Source organism: Oncorhynchus keta, chromosome 18 (genome assembly GCF_023373465.1).
Source record: "Oncorhynchus keta strain PuntledgeMale-10-30-2019 chromosome 18, Oket_V2, whole genome shotgun sequence".
NCBI classification, from domain to species: Eukaryota; Metazoa; Chordata; class Actinopteri; order Salmoniformes; family Salmonidae; genus Oncorhynchus; species Oncorhynchus keta.
In genome coordinates this window covers 9687439-9714493 of record NC_068438.1, presented here as the reverse complement: position 1 = coordinate 9714493, position 27055 = coordinate 9687439, and the positions used below count along the sequence as shown (strand labels likewise).

Sequence of the window (27055 nt, the reverse complement as noted above, 5' to 3'; positions counted from 1 at the left end):
GCTGATGTTTTGTCATCTGCAAATGACCCTTCAAAGTCCAGTTAACGCGTCTCTCATTGAGCTCATTTGCACTTTCCCCTTGTCGCCCCTAGCAACAGCACCGAAGTCAAGCGTGTTCTCAGATAAAAACAGTGTGTTGTTGGTCCCGACCACATCCTCTGGTGGGTTGTCAGGTGCAGGCCTCGTTCTACACACAACAGTCCGTACTGTTTTTGTCAGTTAGCAGAAGATCATCTTCCCCCAAAACTGTGTCATCTGTTTACTTTCTCTTTCCCAATATCAGACCTCAGGATAAGACCAAGATGCTGACAGTTCAAAGTAACAAAAGTTTATTGCAAAAACAGGGGGCAGGCAAACGACAGGTCAAGGGCAGGCAGAGGTCGGTAATCCAGAGCGGAGTCCGAAAGGTACAGAACGGCAGGCAGGCTCAGGGTCAGGGCAGGCAAAAAAACTAGAAAACAGGGACTTGAGAGAAAACAGGAGGACGGGAAAAACGCTGATAGACTTGATGAGGCAAGACGAACTGGCAACAGACAAACAGAGAACACATGTATAAATACACAGGGGATAATGGGGCTGATGGGCTACATCTAAAGGGGGGTGGAGACAAGCACAAGTATAGGTGAAACAGATCAGGGTGTGACACTCAAAGCCCGTATTTGACACACACACACACATCTGACTTGAAACTCCCCCAAATAACCAGTATTCTAAAACACCAAATAAGGCGAATGCAACATGAAAGGCCAGCATGTCCTTGTGGTTTTCTCTGCATGGTTCAGAGCTTTTTTTCAGTTTCAGAAAGACCAGAAAATAGCAGCTGTGCCAAGCTCTCACCTCCTGTCTGCCCTTGCTTCATAAGTGGCTTGCACCCTGACGTGTACTAAAACAGGAAATCTAAAAAATACTCTCTCTCTCTCTCTCTCTCTGCATGTCTCTCGCTACATGTCTCTCGCTAACACTGACAGTTTCTGTCTCTGTGGTCTGTACAGTCAGACTCACAAAGTGCTCTAGACAGGCCATTGCCAGATGAACGAGGTGAGATGGTGGTGTGCTGTCGGGGGAAAAAAATCTATTGTAGTAACTGATAGTTGAGTTGGAGTGTGGTTGACGTAACTGAGTTTGGTTCAACACCGGGGCGGGCGGTGGATCCAGGCCAGAGGGTTCAGTGTGGGGTGTGGAGTTGGCTGGTCAGTGGTCTGAGAACTCTGCCTGAGTGGGACTGTCTGGGAGCCGAGCCCAAGTGTGTCAGTAGCAGCAGCAGTGTGGTGAATCAGTCGTTGGTTTGGATCCGGTAGATTAAACAGGCTGACCTCATGCATTCTGGAGGGCAGGGGAGAGGCTGTTTAGCAGGTAGGTGAGTGTTGCTGTTTGCTGGAGTAGGTCTCTAATGGGTTATAACCATCAGTAGATGAAGGCATGCCCCTTTTGGCACTGCAGGAGACTGTTAGTACTGGTGATTGAGTTAGTGGGGCTGTCCTTAGCCCTCATTGGACCATTACTGGATAAAAGGAAATAGTAGACTGTTCAAGGCCTTCACTGACCAGTGTGGTTATGCTTTATTTTACAGTAATATTTACCTGATTTGACTTTCTGGTTACACGGCCAATTGTTATTACACAATTCTGACCGAATAACTCATTTTTGTTTTTATGACATTAATGGTACTGTTCACCATTTTGTAGCAGGCAGTCAACAATACTGTGTTTAACTATTATATACTGTGCCAGAAAGTACCCATTGCTGCCACGTAATGTCTTAGCAAATACTAGGGAAATGGCAGCTGCAACAAATAAACCGCCGTTTATAAACTGTGTGGTTCCAGCACTGGACGCTGATTGGCTGACAGCCATGGTATATCAGACCGTATACCACGGGCATGACAAAACATGTATTTTTACTGCTCTAATTACGTTGGTAAACAGTTTATAATATAGCAATAAGGCACCTTGGGGATTTGTGGTATATGGCCAATGTACTGCAATTGTATATGCCTACCATGGCGCAGCTTTGGTGATACGTCAAGTGTTCCACTTGAGCCCACATGGGTCTCTTGAGTTGATTTCATTATACTCGTACGACTCAATTGCCAGTTTCCCCCCCCAAAATATGTGATTACTGTGACATTACTGTATAAAAAATGATTAGTTGAATCAACAAAATCCTACTCATGCTAGTAGCCCAGATTGGCTACACTCTTAGAGAAAAGGGTTCTACCTGGAACCAACAAGGGTTATTCAAAGGGTTCTCCTATAGGGATAGCCGCAGAACTTTTTTAGGTTGTAAATAGCACCTTTTTTTTCTAAAAGTGTTAGTTTTTCTGAATGGGAGTGTTGGAAACTAACAGCTACCACGCCAGCTTCAGGGTGAGGATAAAGACAATGGGTCAGGTATCATCTTTGACTAAAGCAATAAATATAGCAATGCGTATGCCCATGGAAACTCTATCCATATACACATACTGCAAGGTTATAGTCTGTGTTAGCCTCGAATAAGGTCATTCCCAATTGGGCAGCCACTCAAATGGAAAACCCCTCAGATTGGTTGTGAAAAATGTCTGCAATTAGAAAGTATAATATGAGTTTGGAGCAATTATACTGATTAATCCATTTTTCAAAATATAAGTATTGGTTAACGATGCATCTGCCCTTTTGCACTCAAGTGTCTTAACATAAATATCCAATGTGTTTATGGGATAAGGGCTATTTGACCTCATTTTAACCCATTGTAAAAACAAAACAATGAAAAAAAGTAATTGAATCCTTGTTTTATAATACAACTCATTTTAATAGGATAGCTTATCATAATTTACCTTTCTGTTTCCCAAAGTGAGAAGATTTTTTTTTATGCACAGTGAGTCTCACCCGGCATCTTACTAAATAGATCACCACCAGTCAAGCATTCACATCTATGTTTAGCTGGAGGGCATATTCTGCTGTCTTTCTCTTTTTCTCTACTGAAGCCGTCCATATTTTCCATCCATATAAGACTGGAGTCATTCTACTGCTTTTCTTGGAACCAGGCCAACGTAGATAAACACTGCCCCTCAAGCAGCTCATGAGTTGGCTTAAATCAAATTCGGGACAATTCATTCGGCCAAAATGCTTTAGAATCTTGTGTGAATGCCCTCGAGCAAGGAAACCATAGTGAATGTCTACAACAGCTAGCTAATGGTTAAGTGAAGCTTTTGATAGATGGGGGTGCACACCACGGTCACAGACGCACAATCATGGTTCATTGCAATTCATAGAGATTCATGATTACTTGGTGGAATATGGGTAACATTTGAACAAGAGAGGAACAATTCATAGAGGTTCTAATGAAAGATTACGTAGCTAAATAAGGAGTTGTTGTTGTCGTCGTTTAAGGGTTAGTGAGCTAGCGAGGCAAGTACCAGTCGTCTGAATTGAACAATTATGCCACAGGCAGTTATGGATTGTCCCTCTCTGTTGGCCCGAGAGGGCAGCCATTGTAGCACCACCACTTCTACATTTGACTCTCAACACAGTGAAAGTTTTTTTTTTTTGTAGCCCGGGCTTATCTCATGCTCATTTACCGTGACAACCAGTCTATTTTCTCTCCAATTGTTTGCTTTCAGACAGAACTGTTCTCTGTCTAGTGTTCTGTTCCCTGTGTTTAATTGGCCTTGCCTGACAATGCTGAGATGGTCCCAGTAAAGGGAGTCACTGGGACCTCAGTGAATCTACTCCACCGACCGGCGGATAAAGCTGGGGGGATTGGTCTCTCTGTTTCCTGTCTGCCCTGATTTGGCTTTGTGTGTTTTCGTGCAGGAGGTTGCCAGAACAAGAAGATTGTAGCAACCAAACTGTGAAAAAAAAGAGTTGTTCTCGTAGTTACACCTTTTTTGACACCCCTTGGTTCCTGCATGGCAGCTTTGTGGTCATGTTCAGAGGAACACAAAGGAAGCTGTTCAGTCAGCCTGTTCTGAAGTTCATGGCAGAAATCAACCTGCACATTAGTCTTGTAGTACTGTAAGTCTTTTGTCTTATTGTTCCCCAAGAGAAGAAGTGTTCTGGCACCTCTTTCTGCTGATGGTTGGTTGGAATAGTTTGTGTTGATTTATGTTGACATGACATTGACTGTCTCATCCTTTTCTCTCCTCCTTTTCCCCATCTTCTCCCTTCTTCCCTTACCCAGCTGCCAAGCGCCCCTCCTCCGTGTCCTCCTTGAGCAGCATTGTGGGTAGGATGGCTTCATCGGAGAGCGCCTGCCGCGGGAGCTGCACCTCGGTCAACACGGTGTGCTCGGACAGCGACCGCACGGCCAGCCTCAGCTCCTCTGCCTCCTCTGCCTCCCTGCAGGACGTACACTCTTCCTCCTCCTCCTCGCTGCCCTACGGGGCCGTGCCTGCCTACCCCTCCTCGCCGCAGCGCAATGGCTCCGACATCAGCCTGGACCTAACCCCTCTCTCCCTGCTCCCAGCGGGGGTAAGCCCTGCCACTGCCGCGTCCCCGCCCAAGCTGTCTCGCTTGGAGAGGGTGGCGCTGGAGATAGTGGAGACGGAGCAGGCGTATGTGAGAGACCTGAAGAGCATTGTAGAGGTAAGAAAGAAGTCTTCCTCTCCCCTTTCATCCCCTCCTCTCATTTCCTCTCCTCCTGTCCTCAGTACTGTCTGTGTGTCTCCTCTCTGAGATCTGGCCTGCTGCTGGTACTGGGCTGAGGGCAGCTACACCTGGCCAGTAAATCTAGCTATGGGAATTACTACCACCATTCCTGGTACTTGGCACCATATTGACATGGAAAGAATAGGGTTTAACATGATCATCATCATATGGTTTACATATTGGCATGTATACAGTTTACAGTATACATATTGAGTTGATTATTTCTGAATTGGAAATAGCACAATGCCTAATGACTATAATGAAACTGGAACTCATGGATACTGTAGTTGTGTCAGCAGTTTTTCAACCCTTTTCTACGGAAGAACTCCTCGACTCTCCCACCAGCTTCCTATTAGTAAAATGTGAACAATGCTTTCATCCCCTCCTCGTTCAGTGGCCATCTTAGAGCCCTGTCTGGACTCCCCGTGTGTCTCTGTGGCTACTTCCATCAGTGGCCCAGGTGGAACGCGAGGCGGGCAAGAGGAGGGCATGGCACAGGATGAAAGCAGCAGTAAATCCAAGTCATTTCTTCAAAAGGATGTTTCATACTCCTATCCGACAGGGTCAGCTGACTTGTGACAATGAGGAGTCTGTGACTGATCACTCACACACGCTAACGTATGCTCGCATAAGCACACACATACTCACACTCACACACACTCGTGCACGCACATTTACATGCACGCACACACACAGATGGATGATTCGTTTGATAAGGAACAGAGTGTGGTTGTTGAGTCAGGGGCCTATTGGGTGGACGACAGTCAACACATTTATCATATTGCCATTGGAGGCTGGGGCAGTATTGAGTAGCTTGGATGAATAAGGTGCCCAGAGGTGCCCAGAGTAAACTGCCTGCTACTCAGTCCCAGTTGCTAATATATGCATCTAATATATGCATTATTAGTATATTTGGATAGAAAACACCCTGAAGTTTCTAAAACTGTTTGAATGATGTCTGTGAGTATAACAGAACTCAAATGGCAGGCAAAATCCTGAAAAAAACTCCAACCAGGAAGTGGGAAATCTGAGGTTGGTCGTTTTTCAACTCATTCCCTATTGAAGATACAGTGGGATATTGGTCATGTTGCGCTTCCTAAGGCTTCCACTAGATGTCAACAGGTTTTAGAACCTTGTCTGGTGGTTCTACTGTGAAGTGGGGCCGAATGAGAGGGGAATGAGTGACGCTCATTCACGTGAGAGCGAGCTCTGTTCCATTGCTCTTCTACAGACAAAGGAATTCTCCCGTTGGAACATTATTGAAGAGTTATGTTAAAAACAGCCTAAAGAATGATTCTATACTTCGTTTGACATGTTTCTACGGACTGTAACGGAACTTTTTGACATTTTGTCTGCTCCTAGTGAACACGCTTCGTGAGTTTGGATATGTTTACCAAACGCGCTAACAAAAGGAGCTATTTGGACATAAATGATGAACATTATCGAACAAAACAAACATTTATTGTGGAACTGGGATTCCTGGGAGTGCATTCTGATAAAGATCATCAAAGGTAAGTGAATATTTATAATGTTATTTCTGACTTCGGTTGACTGCACAATATGGCGGATATCTTTTTGGCTTGTTTGGGCTCTGAGCGCCGTACTCAGATTATTGCATGGTTCGCTTTTTCCGTAAAGCTTTTTTGAAATCTGACACAGCGGTTGCATTAAGGAGAAGTGTATCTAAAGTTCCATGTATAACACTTGTATTTTCATCAACATTTATAATGAGTATTTCTGTAAATTGATGTTGCTCTCTGCAAAAACACCAGATGTTTTTGGAACTACTGAACATAACGCGCCCAATGTATACCGAGATTTTTGATATAAATATGAACTTTAACAAACAAAACATACATGTATTGTGGAACATGAAGTCCTATGAGTGTCATCTGATGAAGATCATCAAAGGTTAGTGATTCATTCTATCTCTATTTTTGATTTTTGTGACTCCTCTCTTTGGCTGGGATAATGGCTGTGCTTTTCTGTGACTTGGCTCTGACCTAAGATAATCGTTTGTGGTGCTTTCGCCATAAAGCCTATTTGAAATCGGACACTGTGGTGGGATTAACAAGAAGTGTTAAAATGGTGTGAAATACTTGTATGTTTGAGAATTTTAATTGTGGGATTTCTGTTATTTTGAATTTGGCGCCCTGCACTTTCACTGGCTGTTGTCATATCGATCCCGTTAGCGGGATCTCAGCCCTAAGAATCAAGGTAGGCCAGGAATCAGGAGTCTCTCCACGGGATTGAGGAGGAAAAGAGAGGAAAGACAGCCTTAAAGGAATAGAGGAAGTGACATCACTTTGATGTCTCATTTTTGTTTTGGCCAATCGCTCCCTTGAAAAAGTAATTTGCATCTCTTTTCCTGGTTTAGTGTTATGATTAGGTTTAGGTTTATGTTTAGGGTTAGGTTTAGGTTTATGTTTAGATATTGTGTAGAGGTTAGGCTAAAGGTCCATTTATACTTGATCTGAAAATGTGGTCGGAGGCGCCGTATGTGTTATGCAATTGCGGAGCTTCCAGAGGCATGCAGAGACCAAATCAAGCTCCGTACCACATCGCCGTGCACCTCTCAAATTGTGTAACAATGCGGAGAGCTCTGCATTGACAGGATTGGCTGACAGTAGGTGAGGGTGGGAGGCCCTGTATGAACACAAACTCACTTCCTTGACAACTTCCTTCACAACGGCTCTGCTCCGTTAAGTACAAGAAGTAAGAAAGCCCTGACGCCTGCGGAGGCTGCGTTGCAGTAAATGCTGTAAATCAAATCAAATCAAATCAAATGTCATTGGTCACATACACATGGTTAGCAGATGTTATTGCAAGTGTAGCGAAAATGCTTGTGCTTCTAGTTCCGACAGTGCAGCAAAATCTAAAAAGTAATCTAACAATTTCACAACAACTACCTAATACACACAAATCTAACTAAAGCAATGGAATAAGAATATATCCATATAAATATATGGATGAGCAATGACAGAGCGGCACAGGCAAGATGCAATAGATGGTATAAAATACAGTATATACATATGAGATGAGTAATGCAACATATGTAAACATTATTAAAGTGACTAGTGATCCATGTAATAAAGTGGCCAATGATTTCAAGTCTGTATGTAGGCAGCCACTTCACTGTGCTAGTGATGGCTGTTTAACAGTCTGCTGGCCTTGAGATAGAAGCTATTTTTCAATCTCTCGGTCCCAGCTTTGATGCCCCTGTACTGACCTCGCCTTCTGGACGTACGGCCACTTCATACATTGGATTGACTGTGCAGAGCCTTTAAGGGTTATGGTGGTATAAGGGTTCAGGTTAGGGGCATGGCTAGGGTAAAGGCTCATGGATAGTTAGTTGAACAGTTTGTTGATAGCTACTCGATCATCTTTAAACAACCTTTTTGTTTGTATTTTCTTTTTGGTTTTATTGTGAAAGCCAACCTGATGGACCTAGGGGCTAGTGTTGAGGTGCAAGACAGTGTGGTTCATGCAGGGCAGGTCGGTGCTGGAGTGATCTGATTAAGGGGTTCTGCCTCTGCTTTGATGTGGAGACAGAGAGGGAATGTTGCCAATGGCAAGTGGAAGTCAGCAGGTGGTGCAATCAGCACTCTGGGAGAACGGGCTGAGAGCAGAGGGTTAAATGTGTGTGTGTGTGTGTGTGTGTGTGTGTGTGTGTGTGTGTGTGTGTGTGTGTGTGTGTGTGTGTGTGTGTGTGTGTGTGTGTGTGTGTGTGTGTGTGTGTGTGTGTGTGTGGTTACGAGAGGGGGGTGGGAGAAAAGAGAGAGTAAGAGAACATTTCTTCAGGACATGTGATGATAGGTGTGTGGGGTATGGGTTAGAATGGCTGAAATGGAACCCTTGTTCGTTTTGCTTGACAGTTCTTTTGAAGTTCAGCCTTTACGAGCCAATAAAAAGAGCAGGCATTTGACTGAGCTAGCCTGTGCAGGGATGCCTTCCAGATCAAATGTCCATACATTTGTTTTTGCGTACAGGGATTTGGGCCAGACCACGGCTGTTTTATCGATCTGTGGGCCCCTGAGTTGATGGAATGGAGTTCGGTGTTGGCTGATCCAGAGTGCTGACTGTGTGAGTTGCACATGTGATGTCTATCGGCTCGAGCGTTCATTAGGCTCAGCCTTTACCAGTTATGGAAATCTGGTTTTGATCCAGGGATGATGTCAAAGTTGCTGGTAATAAGAACCAAGTATGATGATTGGAGTGTGTGTGTGTGTGTGTGTGTGTGTGTGTGTGTGTGTGTGTGTGTGTGTGTGTGTGTGTGTGTGTGTGTGTGTGTGTGTGTGTGTGTGTGTGTGTGTGTGTGTGAACAGTTTATTAGCTTGCCTTCTGTATGTTGTGCATGTGTGAGCTCCCATATTGCTCCTATAGGTCTTGAATGTGCAACATACAGTGTTTTGGAAGACACAGGAAGAGAAAATGGGGAGAGCCGGCGCGAGCCGGGGAGAGCGAAGCCCCCTTTCATTCTCGCTGTACTCCTGCCAAATAGGACAGGAAATTGGGGGTGGGGGTTTGGGGGAACGGAGCGTTTTTAGCCTCTCTTTGGCTGTAACCCCCAGTTTGGGGCACATGAAGAGGGGATGGAGGGGCCCTCGCAGGCAGCACAGAGGGACAAACTCCTTTCTCCAAATTCCAACCTAGATTCTCAGACAAAGAGACCAAAACCTGCCGGCTGCTCTGGCCTCTCTCTCTCTCACTCTTTCTCTCTCTCTCTTTCCTTCTCTCTTTCATTCTAGCTGTCTATCTTCCTTTCATAGTGAAACATTTATCTCTTTCTCAATTTCTTCTGCCTTTCTATTCTTGTGCTCTCTTGCGTTTAACCCTCTTATGTCTCAATTTTCCCCTCTCGTCTCTTCCTCATTCTTACTGTCTTCTCTCTTCTTCTGTCAATTTCTCATGCATCTGTCTGTCTCTCTCTCTCCTCCTCTTGCTATGGGCCCTAATTGCCCTCCCAAAGGAGGGTGCGTGTGTGTGTGTGTGTGTGTGTGTGTGTGTGTGTGTGTGTGTGTGTGTGTGTGTGTGTGTGTGTGTGTGTGTGTGTGTGTGTGTGTGTGTGTGTGTGTGTGTGTGTGTGAGGGGAATTCTTGTTCACCCCTGACTGCCTGTAAGTCGACAGTAATTACAGTGCCAGTGTACCCTTGCCTTTAAAAGGTGATGAGTGTGACGGGAGCCCCACTTATTTTCGCCTCATTTTGCCCTACCTCGGCCTGTTTGCTTTCCCCAGAACCCCGTTGGCTCTGGAAACAAACACAACTGGAGACAAAGCAACAACATAAAACTCCACATTTTACCCTCCAGGAATGTACCCTAGGCGCCCTCCACTCTGCTCGACTCCGTCAGGTTTGGGGGTCATTGAAGCTCCCTTCCCGGTCTTAACGCCCTGCCATCCCCACCTCGTACCGCCTCCCACCCCCCTCTCTCATGCATACTTTGTCTGTTTGTTTATTCACACCCGTTTATTTTTGCAGTCAAGTTGGCTTCATGTTATTTTAACGCGCTTTGTTTTTCTGTTGTTGGCTTGTTCTCGCTGGCCAGAAGGATATAACTGGGTCTCTGGGTGGGCCGCAGCCACCCTCACGGATACTCAGATCTCCCTGTTAAACTCAGACCAACAGAATGAACTGCAACCCTGGATAGGATCCTTTGTGGTTTCTCCACTGGGTTGGCATCTGGAGAGAGAGTTGTCTGTAGGATGTGGCGTTATCAGATGGGCTTGTTGGCCACTTAAAAAGCCTCCTGGTTATAAGACTATTGGGCCCTGGAGGGCTCTGATAAAGCGCTGACAGCTAGCTTAGATAAGGCCTTTTAGCCTGACTACTGATCACTACATTGGTGGTGGGAGACTTGGAGGGTATTGTGCTTTGGGCCTGTGGATTGGCCAGCCACATTTTGAAGCCCCCTTCTTTCCTAAGGCCCTTAGCCCAGCTCGGAGTGGGACATATCATTTTTCTCATGAGACTAGAGCATGGCTTTATTTCCCAGGTCAGAGAGAGGAGCACGAAAGCAAAATACAAATATTGTAACTGTCAGGCCTTTGCCACTTTGTTAATTGCTAGGTTTGCTTTCTTGGGCTTCTCAGTGAGTTTACAATAAGGATCGGTGGAGGGCTTAAGTATACGTTTTTTTCTCACGAAGAAAGCCTTGATGATAATTCAATTACAAATGACCCTAAGACAGCTAACAGAGAATCATCTGGATGAAATGAAGGGACGACGCAGGGGAGGGACAAAGAAGGGACTTTTGCCCATTTCAGCAACTAGGCAGTTTGTGTTATGAAGTCAGAAACAAATGAACATGAAGTATGAATGACGAGATTATGATGAAGATTGTATTTAGTTTATTTTGTCAATAAACATACTGACGTGCATTTACAGTACAGAATCACATTCACAGTATCTCTCTCTCTCTCCCTCTCTCTCTCCCTCTCTCTCTCTCTCTCTCTCTCCTCTCTCTCTGTCTCTCTCTCTCTCTCTCTCTCTCTCTCTCTCTCTCTCTCTCTCTCTCTCTCTCTCTCTCTCTCTCTCTCTCTCTCTCTCTCTCTCTCTCTCTCTCTCTCTCCCAGGACTACCTGGGTTGCATCATTGACTGTGGGGACCTGCCACTCAAGCCGGAAGAAGTCAGCACTCTGTTCTGCAACATTGAGGACATCTATGAGTTCAACAGGTGGGTTAGTGTGTGTTTTCTCTGTCTCTGTCTGCTTACGTGTTCGACCTACCTCATCCTCACTGGTCACCACAGCTGTTAGACTGCATCAGCCCTGAACTGGGGTCGATGAGATGTGTCCTCATGCTTTTGTGTAGATCTTAGCATGTCGCGGGTAGGCTACATCTTTCATCTCAGTGCAATGTCTTAATGGTGATCAATGTTACCACCTGTCAACGAAAATGGAATATTTTCCATTTCCCTCGGCTCAATTTCACTCAGCTCTGATCCGTGTTAAATCCTACAACTATGGTGGTGAAATCTCTCCTGCAGCTGCTTTTAAACCTTACCCTCCTTTCCCCTCTGTTTCTCCACTTGACTCTGTCCTCTCACTCCTCTGCTCCATGCTCTCGCTCTCTCTTTCTGTGTCGAGGCAGCTTGTGTACAGGCTGCAGCCTGGGTGGCAGGGATGTACATTTAATGTGCTGCAGACACAATGGCTGGCCCACCAGACAGACAATGTGCAGACACCGGTGCAGAGAGAGTATGAGAGAGGCAGAGAGAGTATGAGAGAGGCAGAGCGAGTATGAGAGAGGCAGAGAGAGTATGAGAGAGGCAGAGCGAGTATGAGAGAGGCAGAGCGAGTATGAGAGAGGCAGAGAGAGTATGAGAGATGCAGAGAGAGTATGAAAGAGGCAGAGCGAGTATGAGAGAGGCAGAGAGAGTATGAGAGAGGCAGAGAGAGTATGAGAGAGGCAGAGAGAGTATGAGAGAGGCAGAGTGAGTATGAGAGAGGCAGAGCGAGTATGAGAGAGGCAGAGAGAGTATGAGAGAGGCAGAGCGAGTATGAGAGAGGCAGAGCGAGTATGAGAGAGGCAGAGAGAGTATGAGAGATGCAGAGAGAGTATGAAAGAGGCAGAGCGAGTATGAGAGAGGCAGAGAGAGTATGAGGGAGGCAGAGAGAGTATGAGAGAGGCAGAGAGAGGCAGGCAGAGAGAGGCAGGCAGAGAGAAGAGGCAGAGAGAAGAGGCAGAGAGAAGAGGCAGAGAGAAGCAGGCAGAGAGAAGAGGCAGAGAGAAGAGGCAGAGAGAGAGAGGCAGAGAGAAGAGGCAGAGAGAGAGAGGCAGAGAGAGGCAGAGAGAGGCAGGCAGAGAGAGGCAGGCAGAGAGAAGAGGCAGAGAGAAGAGGCAGAGAGAAGAGGCAGAGAGAGAGAGAGAGAGACTTGGAATAAGGGATACTATCCAGCGAGCCCAGTTATGGTCACAGCAGCGCTCAAGGTTAAGGTATATGTCTTCTGTCTTGGTTCACCAGATTTTGCATACCACAAAGGAGGCTTGAGATTGATTATATGTGTAAGATTATGTTCCGTACACAGTGGCACGGTAGCGTATCTGAGCTGCACTCCGGCTAGATGTTTTCAGATTGCTGTTTACCCTGAAAGTAGAGATCCATTTATATGTTACCTGGAAACCGTTTACAGGAGAGCAAAGAGACAACCATTTGGCTCACTATAGTTGCTCAAGCAATTTGACTTTGTCTAACTGTAGCCTGATTTTGATACATTTCCCCCATTTCAGGAGTGATGCATTGTTTATGCCAGCAGCATACCACCCTGCATACCACTGCTGGCTTGCTTCTGAAGCTAAGCAGGGTTGGTCCTGGTCAGTTCCTGGATGGGAGACCAGCAGTGGTGAGGACCAGTAGGAGTCACTCTTTCCTCTGGTCTAAAAAAATATCCCAATCCCCCAGGGTAGTGATTGAGGACACTGCCCTGTGTAGGGTGCTGTCTTTCGGGACATTAAATGGGTGTCCTGACTCTCTGAGGTCATTAAAGATCCCATGGCACTTATTGTAAGAGTAGGGGTGTTAATCCCGGTGTCCTGGCCAAATTCACAATCTGGGCCTCAAACCATCACAGTCACCTAATAATCCCCAGTTAACTATTCCCCAGGTCGTCGTTGCTGCAAATGAGTATGTGTTCTCAGTCAACTTACCTGGTAAAATAATGGATAAATAAATCAAATTGGTACAGTATTTGTGATTATTTGTCTGGAATAGTGAATATTTCAATGAAAAACAGGAATTATTACTATGTCAGTAGTTGAGTTGAGGAGGGAGAAATGGCAGGGATGAGTTTGGCCCGGCAGCTTCCAGTGAAGCCCTGGGAAGAGTACCGCTCATATTTTTCATATTTCCTCAACACTCCTCGCCCTGCCCCCCTGCTGACACTCTTGTTTTCACACTTCAGTCTAAGGGCCCATGCCAAGTCGGCTCTTTTCATTACACCCCCCCATGAGTAAGTATTCACACCCTTCTTCAACTCCAATATGCTTCCTGCCCCCGGTTCTCATGGGAAATGGCCTCACTGTTGCAGAAAGAAACAGAGCAAGAGAGAGTTAGGGATTTCTCCCGTCTGCTCCAGGTTCTGTGCAGTGTAACTCATTGCAGTACAGTAAAGTATGTGCATCAGTGCCAGGGGTTTATCCCCATCGCTCGTTGCCGTGGGGCTAGCTAGGCCATAAATTACATTTGTTTGTAATGAACAGAATGAGAGCAGTCAGTTCCCTAACAGGCACCCAGGGAGAAAAAAAAAGAATTGTTTGCTAACTCTCTTTCTTTTTTTCATCACTGAAAGTAGCACACTGTTCATCTGTGGAAAAAAAAGGATTGACCTCATTTTTATCCTCTCCTTTCCCCAATAAGTAGAGAAAAAAATCTACCCTTTTCTCTCTCATCCTTTTTCTTGTTCTGCCTTTTCTAAATCTCATCTCCTCATCGCTGCGGTATGCAGCCCCTGTATCCACACTGGTGTTGTTATGTCTACTTTCTTGGCCTGTTCTCCAGGCAGCATACGGATGTCGTTTGCCGTGACTCGCCGCGGTGGACAAAGCCTGGTGTAGAGTTCTGGACCCTGTTGTGAGCAGAACGAACCGCAGCAAGAGACAGGGCACAGCCTGGTGAACAGTACAGCCATGACTGACAGACAGACTGGTGAACAGTACAGCCATGACTGACAGACAGACTGGTGAACAGCACAGCCATGACAGACAGACAGACTGGTGAACAGTACAGCCATGACTGACAGACAGACTGGTGAACAGTACAGCCATGACTGACAGACAGACTGGTGAACAGTACAGCCATGACTGACAGACAGACTGGTGAAGAGTACAGCCATGACAGACAGACAGACTGACAGACAGACAGACAGACAGACAGACAGACAGACAGACAGACAGACAGACAGACAGACAGACAGACAGACAGACAGACAGACAGACAGACAGACAGACAGACAGACAGACAGACAGACAGACAGACATGCTCTGTACTATTCTAGTAGTTAATCAAAGACCAGTAGTGCGTTCAATCTTGTCCATCTTTATTAGATTCACGCTGAGTAGAAACTGTGGCTGAACAGGCCACTATGATAGTCAGATAAGTGCTAAATGGTCTAGTCTGTCACTGAAAAAGGATCCTGCATCACTGGCCTAGTACCTTATAGATTTATCTCTACGGATACGTGACAAAGACGTGGAATCGTGACCTCTACCTTTTTCTAACCCAACTCATAATGAGTGACCGAGAGACAGACACGGAGACAGAGAGATCAGTCAGGCCTGAGCTCATCAAGATGACTTAACTGTCTCTTCCTTAGAATCCCTGCCCATCCTCTCTTTCGTCTCTCTGTTCCAAATCCCTCATTTGGAAAGTTTGCCAGAGACGATTGAATCCTCAGTAGGCTAACACAGAAACAAAGAAACCGAGAGACAGAGAGAGAGATGGAGACTTTACTACTGCACATGAAGATGCTTAATTGCATTGTTTGAGTGCCATGGTTTATCTCTTGCATCTGTCTAAGGCCGGGTGCAAAGCCAGCCACGACTCACGCGCAAAGGTCATTTCAACTAGAAATGTAGACGTTTCAAAATGAACACACATTTTTTGTTGTTGTTGCGTGCAGCTCCTGTACAGTAGAATGACAATGAGAGGAAGAGGAGCTGATAGAATAGCCTAATAAGAAACACATGTTCTGTATAGTATCATGGGTTTCAAAGCTGGCTATGGACAGCGTATTTTGATAGTTCCTGACGTTACAGTATAAACAGATCAATTACCTCCAGTGGCTGTGGATAATGGTTTTATAACCCGTTTGGTGTACCACCGCTATTTCTTATACTGCTGGTGGAATGTGGACGCGTGGCACCATAGAAATGTAGAAGTATCATTATTGCAATGGTCTGAGGGGCTTTTCCCCGTTCTAGAAATTCTATTTCTATGTGTGGCTATGTATATCTGATTCATTCAACTTCTCATGGAGTAGACGCGTTGCTTGTAGAACGTACAGTAGGGGGGGTTGGGCTCTGGGGCCCATCGCTCATGGTGGTGGCCCGTGTGTGGTGACATTTAGTCAAGCCTGGTTAGTTCCTCCACTATGTGTGATTTAGGCCACACTGTGACCCCTGCATGCTTGGCTCGGGTCACGGCTCCTATGAAGTCCCGCACGATAGGCATAACCCCTTACCCTCTCACTCCTGTCCAGTCAGAGTCAGTCTGAGTGCTAAGCCCCCTCACCCGCTCACAGTCATTCCTGTGACCCGGAGGTCTGCCTGGGAGGGAATCTTCCCTGTTACCCTGGTTGGCTGGGATCCAGGAAGGGCCAGTCCCCCAAACCGTGCTCTCTGTTTTTATCTGCCGAGGCTCATGTGGGAGTGGCTGGTGTCGCTGTCACGTGAAAGAAGTTCTCACTTTGAGAGAGGCGGTGAAGTCGGCATGTGAAGAAACTCAGGGAATGGATTGGGAACATAAAGCCAGCAAGGTTCAAGTGCATGTAAACACTCTGATTTAGGGATGTAGATAGGTCTCTGTTGTTTTTGTCTGGCACTTACTGTGTCGTTACTCAAGAGGAAACAGATCTGCAAGGGCTTTAATCTAATGCAGAGATCGCACTCCATGAGAGAGGAATGCTTATTAAAGGAGAAAGGAGGGAAGTGAGGCGTACAGGAGGAAAACAGAAGGGGGGAAACTGGCTGTATGGAAGGTAAATAAACTAGGGCTCCCCACAAGCACAGTGAAAAGAGAGGAAAGAACGAAACAAAGGGAGGGAGCGTGTGAGGTCATTGATGCAGTGCCCCTCGCAGGTGACCCCCCTCCCCGTTTGACTGTAACGCTTTGCGAAATGTCTGACTGTAGAAGGATCATCTGGAGGAGGCTCCTCTTTCCTCTCACAGTTCACCCTCTCATCTAGAAGAGGAGCAAATGCACATACGTTAATAACCAGATTGTCATGTGTCAGTAGGTTGTCAGTAGATTGTCAGTAGGCTTCATTTAAAACTAGTTTTCCCCCTGACCTCAAATATGGAGCGTCTCTGTTAAACGTCTATGCATGGAGTGTTTTAGTAAGGAAAAGCTAGGAAAGTAATTAGTAGGGTTGGTTACAAGGCCCTGACAGCCAAATACATTCCAGGGCTTTTGTCTTAAAGTACCAGGCCCTGCTCGTAAGTGCCAAGCCTTAATTAAATCCAATGTTGGCAAACATGCTGCAGCACTGCAGATGTAGTCTTGTTGAAAGCCCTCTTGCAGATGGAGGGGAACGTCTCTGTGGTGGCATGTTCTGTGTTCCCTCTTTCCCTTTGTCTTTGTCTGTCAACAACAGGATTCAGACATCAGTCAGGGCCAGTGGCACGCAGAGACACCCTGCTCTGTGGCCATTTGGTAAAAACCACCCATAATTCCCCCTTGCTTCCCGCAAAACCCTAATGACGCCCTCTTACCGCGGAGGGAAGCCGCGAAACAAGCCTCGTCTCCGAGGGAGGAGAGAGCGACGGGAAGGAATGGAGGGCTGCGGTTTCGCTCCAAACTTTTCACCCCGTCCATGTGAAGGCGAACTCCGGGTGTTTACAGAGCGCCTCTCTGTTTTCCTTCGGAAGAGGGGGGATACCGGGAGACAGACCAGTCCGGCAGCCCTGGGCCTCTCAGAGATGCGGGGAAGTTGGGCTTCGCTAATGAATTGAGTGCAGATGGGCTGCTCATCACGTCGTGTCACCTCAGATATGGGCTGATGGGGCTGCGGTGAATGACACCTTCAGTTTCAGCTCACTGTCCAGGAATGTGAGGCTAGTTGTCTCTGTTGAGATGTCCCAGTAACCACCAGAGACTGCCATTACAGCCATTAGTCACATCAACCTCCATCTTCTCCTAATCGGAGCTGGAATTCAAAACGCATCGCTGTCCCTCAACTCTCCCCTCCTCACTACTGTTCCTTACCTTTTCCACCATCTCCAGCCAAGACAATTCTGCACCGATAGTTTTGATTCATTCAGATACTGAACGGAGAGACCCGCCGCTCTCTCCCCCCACTGACATCCATGAAGAAGGAGGTTAATCGAAAGTTACAGGCTCCTGGAGAGAGCTTGCGTATGTGTTTCATAAGAGTTCTGTCCATGGTGATGACGGGGCTAGGGTGTTAAAAGTAGTCTGATCCAGGTCTGTGTTTGTAAGGTGTGGGGGTTGGGGAGGCGAGGGGGGGCTGTAGTGGGACAGCTGGAAGGGGGTTCTGGTTGGGGTTGGCTGATGTGTGGCTAGATGTGTCCCATATGCATGCATTTAGGAGATCGTTTGGAAGGATCGGAAGGGGAGACATGAATGAATACTTTGTGGGAATGGAGTTTGGGATCCGTCCCTGCCAGGATCATCTTCGACACCAGCTCCAAGGGCCTCGGTGGAGACGGAATAACAGTCTCCAAACAAAGTTCTCATGAACTGTCCTAGACCTTGACAAACTCACATGCACTCATAAGCACTGCACAGTGTCTACCAAGAAATGTCTGCGAGGTCCATTTTATATAGCAGTGTATGTGCTCCTCATTATGTGTTATGAGTAGTTGTTACATGGATGTTACAGTATTTGACAGTGATGTGTTTTTATCATGACTGAGAGCTGTTGTACTGATTTGTAGAGCATGAGTCCCAGGGATGTAGACTAGTTACAGTGATATTTCCATGACCTCTGTGTGTTGCAGTGATACGTTTACATTGCTGTACTGGTGTTCTCATGGCCCATAACTGGCCTCTGTCTGTCTGTCTGTCTCTCCCACAGTGAGCTTCTGGAGGACCTGGAGAGGAGTCCTCATGCGGCTGCCATCGCCGAGTGCTTCGTTGAGAGGGTGAGTCACCACATTGCCGTGATAAAGCACAAACAACCAGTACATTCACATTACACATTTTTCTCTGTGGGTGTTCCGATGTTCTAAACCAGTGTTTCCTGATTGGTTGGTCACAGCCAGCCCCTCTTGGGTCATAGCTTAAGACTGGCTTGCTGTGTAGGCTAATAAAGGCTATGACAATATGGTGCTTGTACACAGCAGCTATTTTGTTCTCTGGATGCAGAGCGCTGTTAAAATGTCAAGCAAGCAGATTGTGTGAAACAAACTTTTGTTTCGGCCAAGTAGAGAACCACAGCTGTTTGAAGTGGGCCGCTGACATTGGGCAGTGTGTCAGAGGAAATGTTTGTACTTGGGCTATGTGAGTGTGCGCAGGCCCGTGACCAGAGAAGCATGGTGATTGGTTCTGGTTCTGAAGCGGTGGTGGCGCTGACCCTTTAACCCATGTCCTCACTACAGTTGAGTGGGTCTGCACACCCGCATGGTGCCGTACTCTAGTCGCCCGAGTAATGACACAGAACCACCGCGGATAAAACAGGAACAGTGAAGGGTCCAATCGACCAGGGAAACAGGCTCTCCTTTGTGTCGGCTGGGAAAATGGCCAGCGTCTATGTCCCTGACTCCCAGGGTACGCCTCCATATGTGGGGCTGCAGACGGACACGCCTGGCCCTGCCAAAGCTGGAAAAAGACCCAAGAACCAGAATCCCATTTACGGTCCAGGATCCAAGGGTGCCTATTCTTAGTCCCGTCTCCAGCCTGTTCTTTCCTCTTTGGTGCCCAGACCCTCTTATCCAGCAGGTCGTTATGGTTCTCTGCTATTGAATGGGCTACTGTTGTGGCCAATTATAGATGGCTGGGGGGAAAAAAGAGTACATTCCATTAAGCCATTACCGACAAGGTTGTTCTGGGTTATAAGATGCTGCTCTGAGCTAGACTAACCTCTCTAAACAGGGTGAGGACAACGGCCCCTCACTACTGCAGACTACATTGCCTATGCCGCTCTGTACCATCACTCACTCATAAATCTTTATGTACATATTCTTATCCCCTTACACTTGTGTCTATAAGGTAGTAGTTTTGGAATTGTTAGCTAGATTACTTGTTGGTTATTACTGCATTGTCGGAACTAGAAGCACAAGCATTTCGCTACACTCGCATTAACATCTGCTAACCATGTGTATATGACAAATAAAATTAGATTTGATTTGATTTGATATGTGGAGGTGGCGATATAAGAAATAATCAGGGCCAGTGTGGAACGTTGGAAACACAGTTCAAACGTGACCGTTTCTGCTTGGAATGAGGCCGTACGTGCTCTTAGGTTAGGTGTAGTCAGACACTGGGTCTGTATGGAGTCGGCTGTAGCCTGAAACAATTCACCATCTGCTAAGCTACGAATCTCCAACCCTAGACCTGCTGGCTATATGTACGACTGAGTGGTAAAGACAAGTATACATACATACACAAGTGTTTGGAACATAATATTCAGTTGACCTCACAGAACCATTATCTAAACCTGTAGGAGCCATTTTGGACTGTTTATGAGTTGTGTGTATGTTGTCTGTCAAGGGTTATTTTATTTACTTGTTTTGTACACTAGAGGGGTCATGGGTCACTGGTCACATGTGTATATAGGTAGCACAGGTGACCAGGAAGGGTTAAGCACAGGTGACCAGGAAGGGTTAGCACAGGTGACCAGGAAGGGTTAGAACAGGTGACCAGGAAGGGTTAGAACAGGTGACCAGGAAGGGTTAGAACAGGTGACCAGGAAGGGTTAGAACAGGTGACCAGGAAGGGTTAGAACAGGTGACCAGGAAGGGTTAGAACAGGTGACCAGGAAGGATTAGAACAGGTGACCAGGAAGGGTTAGAACAGGTGACCAGGAAGGGTTAGAACAGGTGACCAGGAAGGGTTAGAACAGGTGACCAGGAAGGATTAGAACAGGTGACCAGGAAGGGTTAGAACTGGTGACCAGGAAGGGTTAGAACAGGTGACCAGGAAGGGTTAGAACTGGTGACCAGGAAGGGTTAGAACAGGTGACCAGGAAGGGTTAGAACAGGTGACCAGGAAGGGTTAGTACAGGTGACCAGGAAGGGTTAGAACAGGTGACCAGGAAGGGTTAGAACAGGTGACCAGGAAGGGTTAGAACTGGTGACCAGGAAGGGTTAGAACAGGTGACCAGGAAGGGTTAGAACAGGTGACCAGGAAGGGTTAGAACAGGTGACCAGGAAGGGTTAGAACAGGTGACCAGGAAGGGTTAGAACAGGTGACCAGGAAGGGTTAGTACAGGTGACCAGGAAGGGTTAGAACAGGTGACCAGGAAGGGTTAGAACAGGTGACCAGGAAGGGTTAGAACAGGTGACCAGGAAGGGTTAGAACAGGTGACCAGGAAGGGTTAGAACAGGTGACCAGGAAGGGTTAGAACAGGTGAGAGGAGAGGGCATACAGTTCTTATCGTATCACATATACACCTTATAGAGTGCCTCTCTGCACCTTTTGTACATGAATGTGTGTGTTTTCAGAGCTATTTATATTCATAGACGTCATACATGTGAACTTCACCCCAAAAGAGTAACGTTTTGTAAAGCTGTGGATGTTGACAGCTCTCTCCTGTGCCAGTGGCAGTCATAGGGAATCGCTACTACAAAGCCTACTTAAAATGTAAAATGCAATTAGCTTTCTTTAACTTTCTTAGATGAGCTGTTTTAGATGAGATGTTTCTTGGATGAGAATACATGTTTACACAAGTCGGGGAATGGGGTTTTGTAAGGAGATAAAAACAAAGTATTTATTTCTGAGTGAGACCTGGAGAATGATCCGCATGCGAGGAGAGCTGTCACACAACCATAGGGGGGTTTGTGGCAGAGTGAACATGGAGACCAAAGCTCCGTGTCTCTGGTCTTTCTCACACGTCTCTCTTCTCTGCCATCTGTTTATTTTCTCTCCCTCTTGTTTAGAGCGAAGCCTTCGACATATATACCCTCTACTGTATGAACTACCCCAAGTAAGTCACACACACACACACACACACACACACACACACACACACACACACACACACACACACACACACACACACACACACACACACACACACACACACACACACACACCCCTGTACTGGTGTGCACTGTCATTTGACCTAGATCCTTGAATGATAGCTATTGTGAAGGGACCTGGGAATGCTAGAATGTAATGAGTTAAACACAGTGGACAAGTGAAGTTCAAAATACACATTTGAAATTGTTACAGTGGTATAAATACACAATTGAAACTGTTACAGTGGTATAAATACACAATTGTATATGATGATGGGGGGAGAGTACAGTTGTAATCACCATCCTTTATAGAGAGACATGAGTGAAAGGGAAATGATTTTGGATGGTCATTAAGTGAGTTTACATGCACACAGAAAATGTGATATTAAACTATGGCAGAAGGTTGAGTGTAACATTACTCATGTAAACCTCATGTAAACCCCTTTGCTGTGTTTATCTTAAAACACCCGTTTTTCTGAGCAATCTTTCAAATGATTAGTCGGCGTTCCAGCTGTGTATTTGATCTGCACATGTGCCAGCACCGGGAAGCGCAAGCCTCCCTCTTAAGTGAGTTCGGAAAAACTGAAAGTATGCATCTTCTCAATAGTTTTCACATTCAAGTGTACAAACTCAGAATCAAAAAGTCTTTGCAAAAATAACATGGTCACTGTGGTAGAACGTTCGTTGTGACTGCCGATTTTCTGCATTTATCAAAATCACCATCAGGCAACCTGATTTCAGGTGTGTCCATGTAAACAGGATTATTAGGGAAATCATTCTACTTGCAAGCAGGCAAACGTTTTAAACAAACTCTTAGATTAACCTGACTATCTACAATAATCACATTATTGTGCGCATGCAACCGTACTCAGCGTCTTGAATAGATCTATTTGAACTCCTCAGTGGTCGGGAACGACAAGTGAAACCGTCAAAATAGGTTCCTCCAATGAAAGACTATAGTGACTGATTTAATGACCGAGGTCACTGGTCAAACAGGCGAACTCACAGTGTATTGTGCGTGTAAAACACAAACCCATCACAAGCATTTTAGAGGCGGCACCTTTCACGGCCCATCAATTCTAATCCCACGGGCCACTACAAATTGACTGGCAGATGTTTGAATAGGACTGGATCGCTGCCCGTCACCATGACGATGCGGTGTTCCACATGCTCCGTGTAAACAGCCTTTCGTGTGTCTGTCATAATTATATGTGTTATGTGACATGGATGGTGCACTGACCATGTACGTGAGCTGCAGTATGTGCATTCATCCAGTGATGGTCTTACAAAGACCAGTTCGTAGCTCAGACCGAGATGTGCTGTTAGCAGATATCAGAGCTTTTGTCTGAGAAAGACATCCCAGTCGGACAGCAAGGGGACTACGGCAGAATGTTTTACTATATGTAAATAGTTGCGTTCAGACAAAAAAAAGAGGCCCCTCTGAAGGGGGGACCGGAGGCATATGCTGAACACATTACTGTACACTTCACCATGAAGTGCTGTCTGGCATAGCAATGAGCCAACTGATGAGTCTTACTGTGAACCCCCCTCTTCCACCAACAACCTCCACCCCCTCTCCTCCTGGATCTCTTTCCCCAGCTCGGTGGCTGTTCTGAGGGACTGCATGAAGAACAAGAGCCTGGTGGGCTTCTTCCAGGAGAGGCAGACCATCCTGTGCCACTCCCTGCCCCTGGAGACCTACCTTCTGAAGCCAGTGCAGAGGATCCTCAAGTACCACCTCCTGTTGCAGGTCAGTATGGGTCATGGCCTGGGTCAGAGAGACAATACGATGATACTGATCCAACACTATCAATGTCAAACTTATTCAGAGAATACGACTATATGTATAAACCCTTTAGAGGAATGGTACAGGGCCCGTTGTAGACTGAGTTTCCCTTCAATCCAAAGCACCCTGTTTCTTACTCTGCGCTCCTTGCCTTTATTAGTGTGTGATACTCAGCAGACCAGCGGTGCAGCTAGCGAGTAAATAAAGCATCGAGATGCTGTGAAATGAAACAAGGAACCTATCATTAAACGAAAGCCCCCAAGTCACGCAGACTCTCAACTCATGGCATTTATAACTAGCTGTGTTTGGACACTGATCAACTACCGAGGCTATATCAACTATTCTCTCTCCAAGCCCACCTCTGTGGTGGTTATTCTCAAGTATGGGTAGCTGCAGCCCGATATGGCAAGTGGGTGTGTCGAAAGGAGTGGGTTTATGGAAAGTGAATCAGCTCATGTCAAAGTCGATAAACCAGTACAAATGAGGGAGTTCCATAAACCTGAGCCAAGTACTACTGTCCCTGAGCTGGTCTATGGCCCCATTGCCTTGTGATGAGAACAATAATCTGTGCCACTCTGTCATGTTGTCAACAAGGCAGCATGGTGCATCATCCAGAAACATCTATTTTTCCCATAAAATATATATTTGAATTTAGGCTTATTGGAATCGATCCCCTCATTGGCTAACGCACCGGTGTTGTATGGAGCTGCTTGACGACCTGAGGTGCTTCCCACTGGGAAGCTGTATCCAATGTCGCCGGCGGTAGCGAACATGGCAAACCGGAGCACCTGTGTTGTATCGAGGTGATTGCCGACCAGAGTTGCGTCCCACTGGCGGGTGTCTTCTCAGGCGGTAGATAACGTAGCAATTTTTCCCTCCCATGATTTTATAAGTTGGAAAGCTGACTACACAAGAAATAACTAATATTGAAAACCACCTCGATGTCGCTTTGGTACATACAGTCTGCAACAACACTGGGACACAGTGTCCTTCGCTCTCTCCTTGCCAAGCACTACTGTCCCGCAACGCTGTTGGAAGTAGATACCTAGTAGCCAATATTAGGGTGACGGTCATGGTAAGAACACATGTACATCGCATACAAGCAACAATACACCCATCATCAGTACTTTTAATTTTAAAAAACTAAACACTGAAATACAACTCAGACTCGTCCTCTGACTTCAGAACAGAAGTTCAAACTCTCGCTGTACGTTAGTTGCCTGGTTTCGACACACCCACTCGTTCGTTCTGTGGTCGCCGTATTGGGCTGCAGCTACCTCTTTCTCGTTATACCAACCCTAATAGAAGTCTAACCTCACTATCACCCCCGTGTGGCAGGAGCTGGCCAAACACTTTGATAAAAGTGACCCTGGCTACGAGGTGGTGGAGGATGCCATCATCACCATGACAGCTGTGGCCTGGTACATCAATGACATGAAGAGGAAGCAGGAGCACGCCGTCAGGCTGCAGGTATGGACCACCACTCTGCCCAGTCACTCACTACAGCAGTTCTGAGGAAACTACTGTATGTGTTATCCATGACTCTGAACTGGCTGTAGAGGTCAGAGGTTAAAAGTCAAAAGAGGTTAGAGGTCACGGAGGTCTTTGGACATGTCAGTCTCCACTACATCTGTTTTTGAAGGTTAGAGGTCAACCTTTGGTCAACACAAACACTGCTTTTCTTTTGGCTCTGGCAGGAGATTGAGAGCTTGTTGACCAACTGGACAGGTCCAGACCTGAATGGCTTTGGGGAGCTGGTGTTGGAGGGCTCCTTCAGGGTCCAACGGGTCAAGAAGGAGAGGGCATTCTTCCTCTTCGACAAGATGCTGCTTATCGCTAAAAAGAGGCTGGAGCTTTTCATCTACAGCACCCATATATTTGTGAGTGACTCGCGGACACCGGAATGAATCGATCAGATTATTGTGTTTCTGTAAATGCCATGGGCATGTATCAATAGAGATGACGCCTACACCAATCAAAAAAGTGAAATGTTTTCCTTTGTCGCTTGATTCTTTATCGTGTACTGATACCCTTATTTACACTCCACTGCCTTTCCTCTCATATTTCACTCTCTCCTTTCCCTCATCTCTCCACCCTTCTCTCCATTCAGTGCTGTAATCTACTTCTGGTAGAAACCATGAAGGACCCCCTGTGTTTTAAGGTGTCCGATCAGACCATCCCCAAACAGCAGCACATTGTACAGGTATGAGTAAACCAAAGGACAGGACATTGTATTGTGTCAGACCAGTGTACCTAAACTACCCTCCTACTCATGTTACAGACCAAAAACCAGGAGGAGAAACGCCTTTGGCTGCACTACCTCAAGAGACTGATAGTGGAGAACCATCTTGCCTCTCTACCCCAGAAGGTGAGACAATACGGTCAATGCTGCCGATATAAACGGCAATACTTTTCAGCCAAATATAACACTGAAACTGAGAATATTGCATTCCCTCTGTTAGGTTGTGCTGCCACCTCATGGTTATTTAAAGTTAATGCAAACACTGTCGCAAGTCATTGAATCATTGAAATACCATACATGTATTTTTCAGGCAAGGCAGGTACTCGGTGACAACTTCTGTCAATGTGAGTTTCATTTCAAACCATCATACTTTCACACACCTACACTTTTCACTTTCAATTTACATTGTAAATTGAATTGAATTTGACACCAACCGTGCACAGTTTACGGTCATGCACAACTCAGTAACTTGCCATTTCTATTTCACAGCTCCTCAGTTTGATCAGGATCATTTTAAAAAGTCATCTCCAAGATGCAATGAATACCATCGAGGAAGACGCCAATCAGGTCAGAACAAGTCATTCTTACCTGTAATGCACCTAGTACCTCATTTGTGTGTGACCCACTTTTATTTTCTGTTGGATATCTTTACTGGTTTTAATCACGTTCAAACCCCAAAGTTCAAACCCCAAAGTAATGGCTTCTTTTTTGTCATAAATCTAGCAAATAACAAAGGCCTTTTGCCATATGTCTGTCTGGTCTGTGTTTGCGAATTAACTGAATGCGTGTGTGTGTGTGTGTGTGTGTGTGTGTGTGTGTGTGTGTGTGTGTGTGTGTGTGTGTGTGTGTGTGTGTGTGTGTGTGTGTGTGTGTGTGTGTGTGTGTGTGTGTGTGTGTGTGTGTGTGTGTGTCCAGAGCCCCCAGAGTTCATCTACACCCCAGAGAAGGCCAAGAAGAGCCTTCCCCTGCTTCTGGAGGGGAACCTGTCCTACCGCCGCGGCAGGAGGCAGTCTGGTGAGACTTCTTAGAGTAGGAGTGCTGATTTAGCCTCAGTTTAGCCTTTTAGATCATAATGAATAAGATTATATGGACAGATCCAAGATCAGCATTCCTACTCAGCAGGCAGTCTGGTGAGACTTCATGTCTATAGAACAGGGTCCACATTCATAAAGAGTCTCAAAGCAGAAGTGCTGTTGAAGTATCAGTTTAGCCTTTTAGATTATATTTGTTTTTTACATTTTTATATTGAACCTTTATTTAAGTCAGTTATGAACAAATGATACCGGGGAACAGTGGGTTAACTGCCTCCTACTAGGGCAGAACGACATATTGTTACCTTGTCAGCTCAGGGATTCAATCTAGCATCCTTTCAGTTACTGGCCCAAAGCTCTAACCACTAGGCTACCTGCCGCCCCAGTACTGAATCATTAACAGGATGACATGGACAAGTTGCACCTGATCCTGAGACGCTTTATGAACAAGGGCCCAGAGAGGAATCACCTACGGCACATTACTTGGACTAAACGTACAGTTAGCTAAGAAATGT

At 46.1% G+C, this 27055-nt stretch overlaps 1 protein-coding gene across 3 annotated transcripts in view; it reads left to right on the top strand.

Annotated features, from left to right (window-relative positions):
* The window catches only part of LOC118397212 (pleckstrin homology domain-containing family G member 3-like), a 65502-nt gene that overhangs the window by 27394 nt on the left and 11053 nt on the right, over positions 1-27055 (top strand). For 2 of the 3 annotated variants that reach the window (XM_052467362.1, XM_052467360.1), the window contains exons 1-4: positions 25549-25635; positions 25820-25853; positions 25999-26076; positions 26425-26523. In XM_052467362.1, coding sequence (XP_052323322.1) covers positions 26047-26076; positions 26425-26523 — 129 coding nt within the window. In that variant the 5' untranslated portion in view covers positions 25549-25635; positions 25820-25853; positions 25999-26046. Of the gene's footprint in view, positions 1-4158; positions 4563-11199; positions 11301-18378; positions 18446-21400; positions 21448-23080; positions 23232-24605; positions 24738-24964; positions 25148-25377; positions 25471-25548; positions 25636-25819; positions 25854-25998; positions 26077-26424; positions 26524-27055 lie in introns of those variants that run through there. The other variant, XM_052467363.1, reaches the window with a different exon arrangement.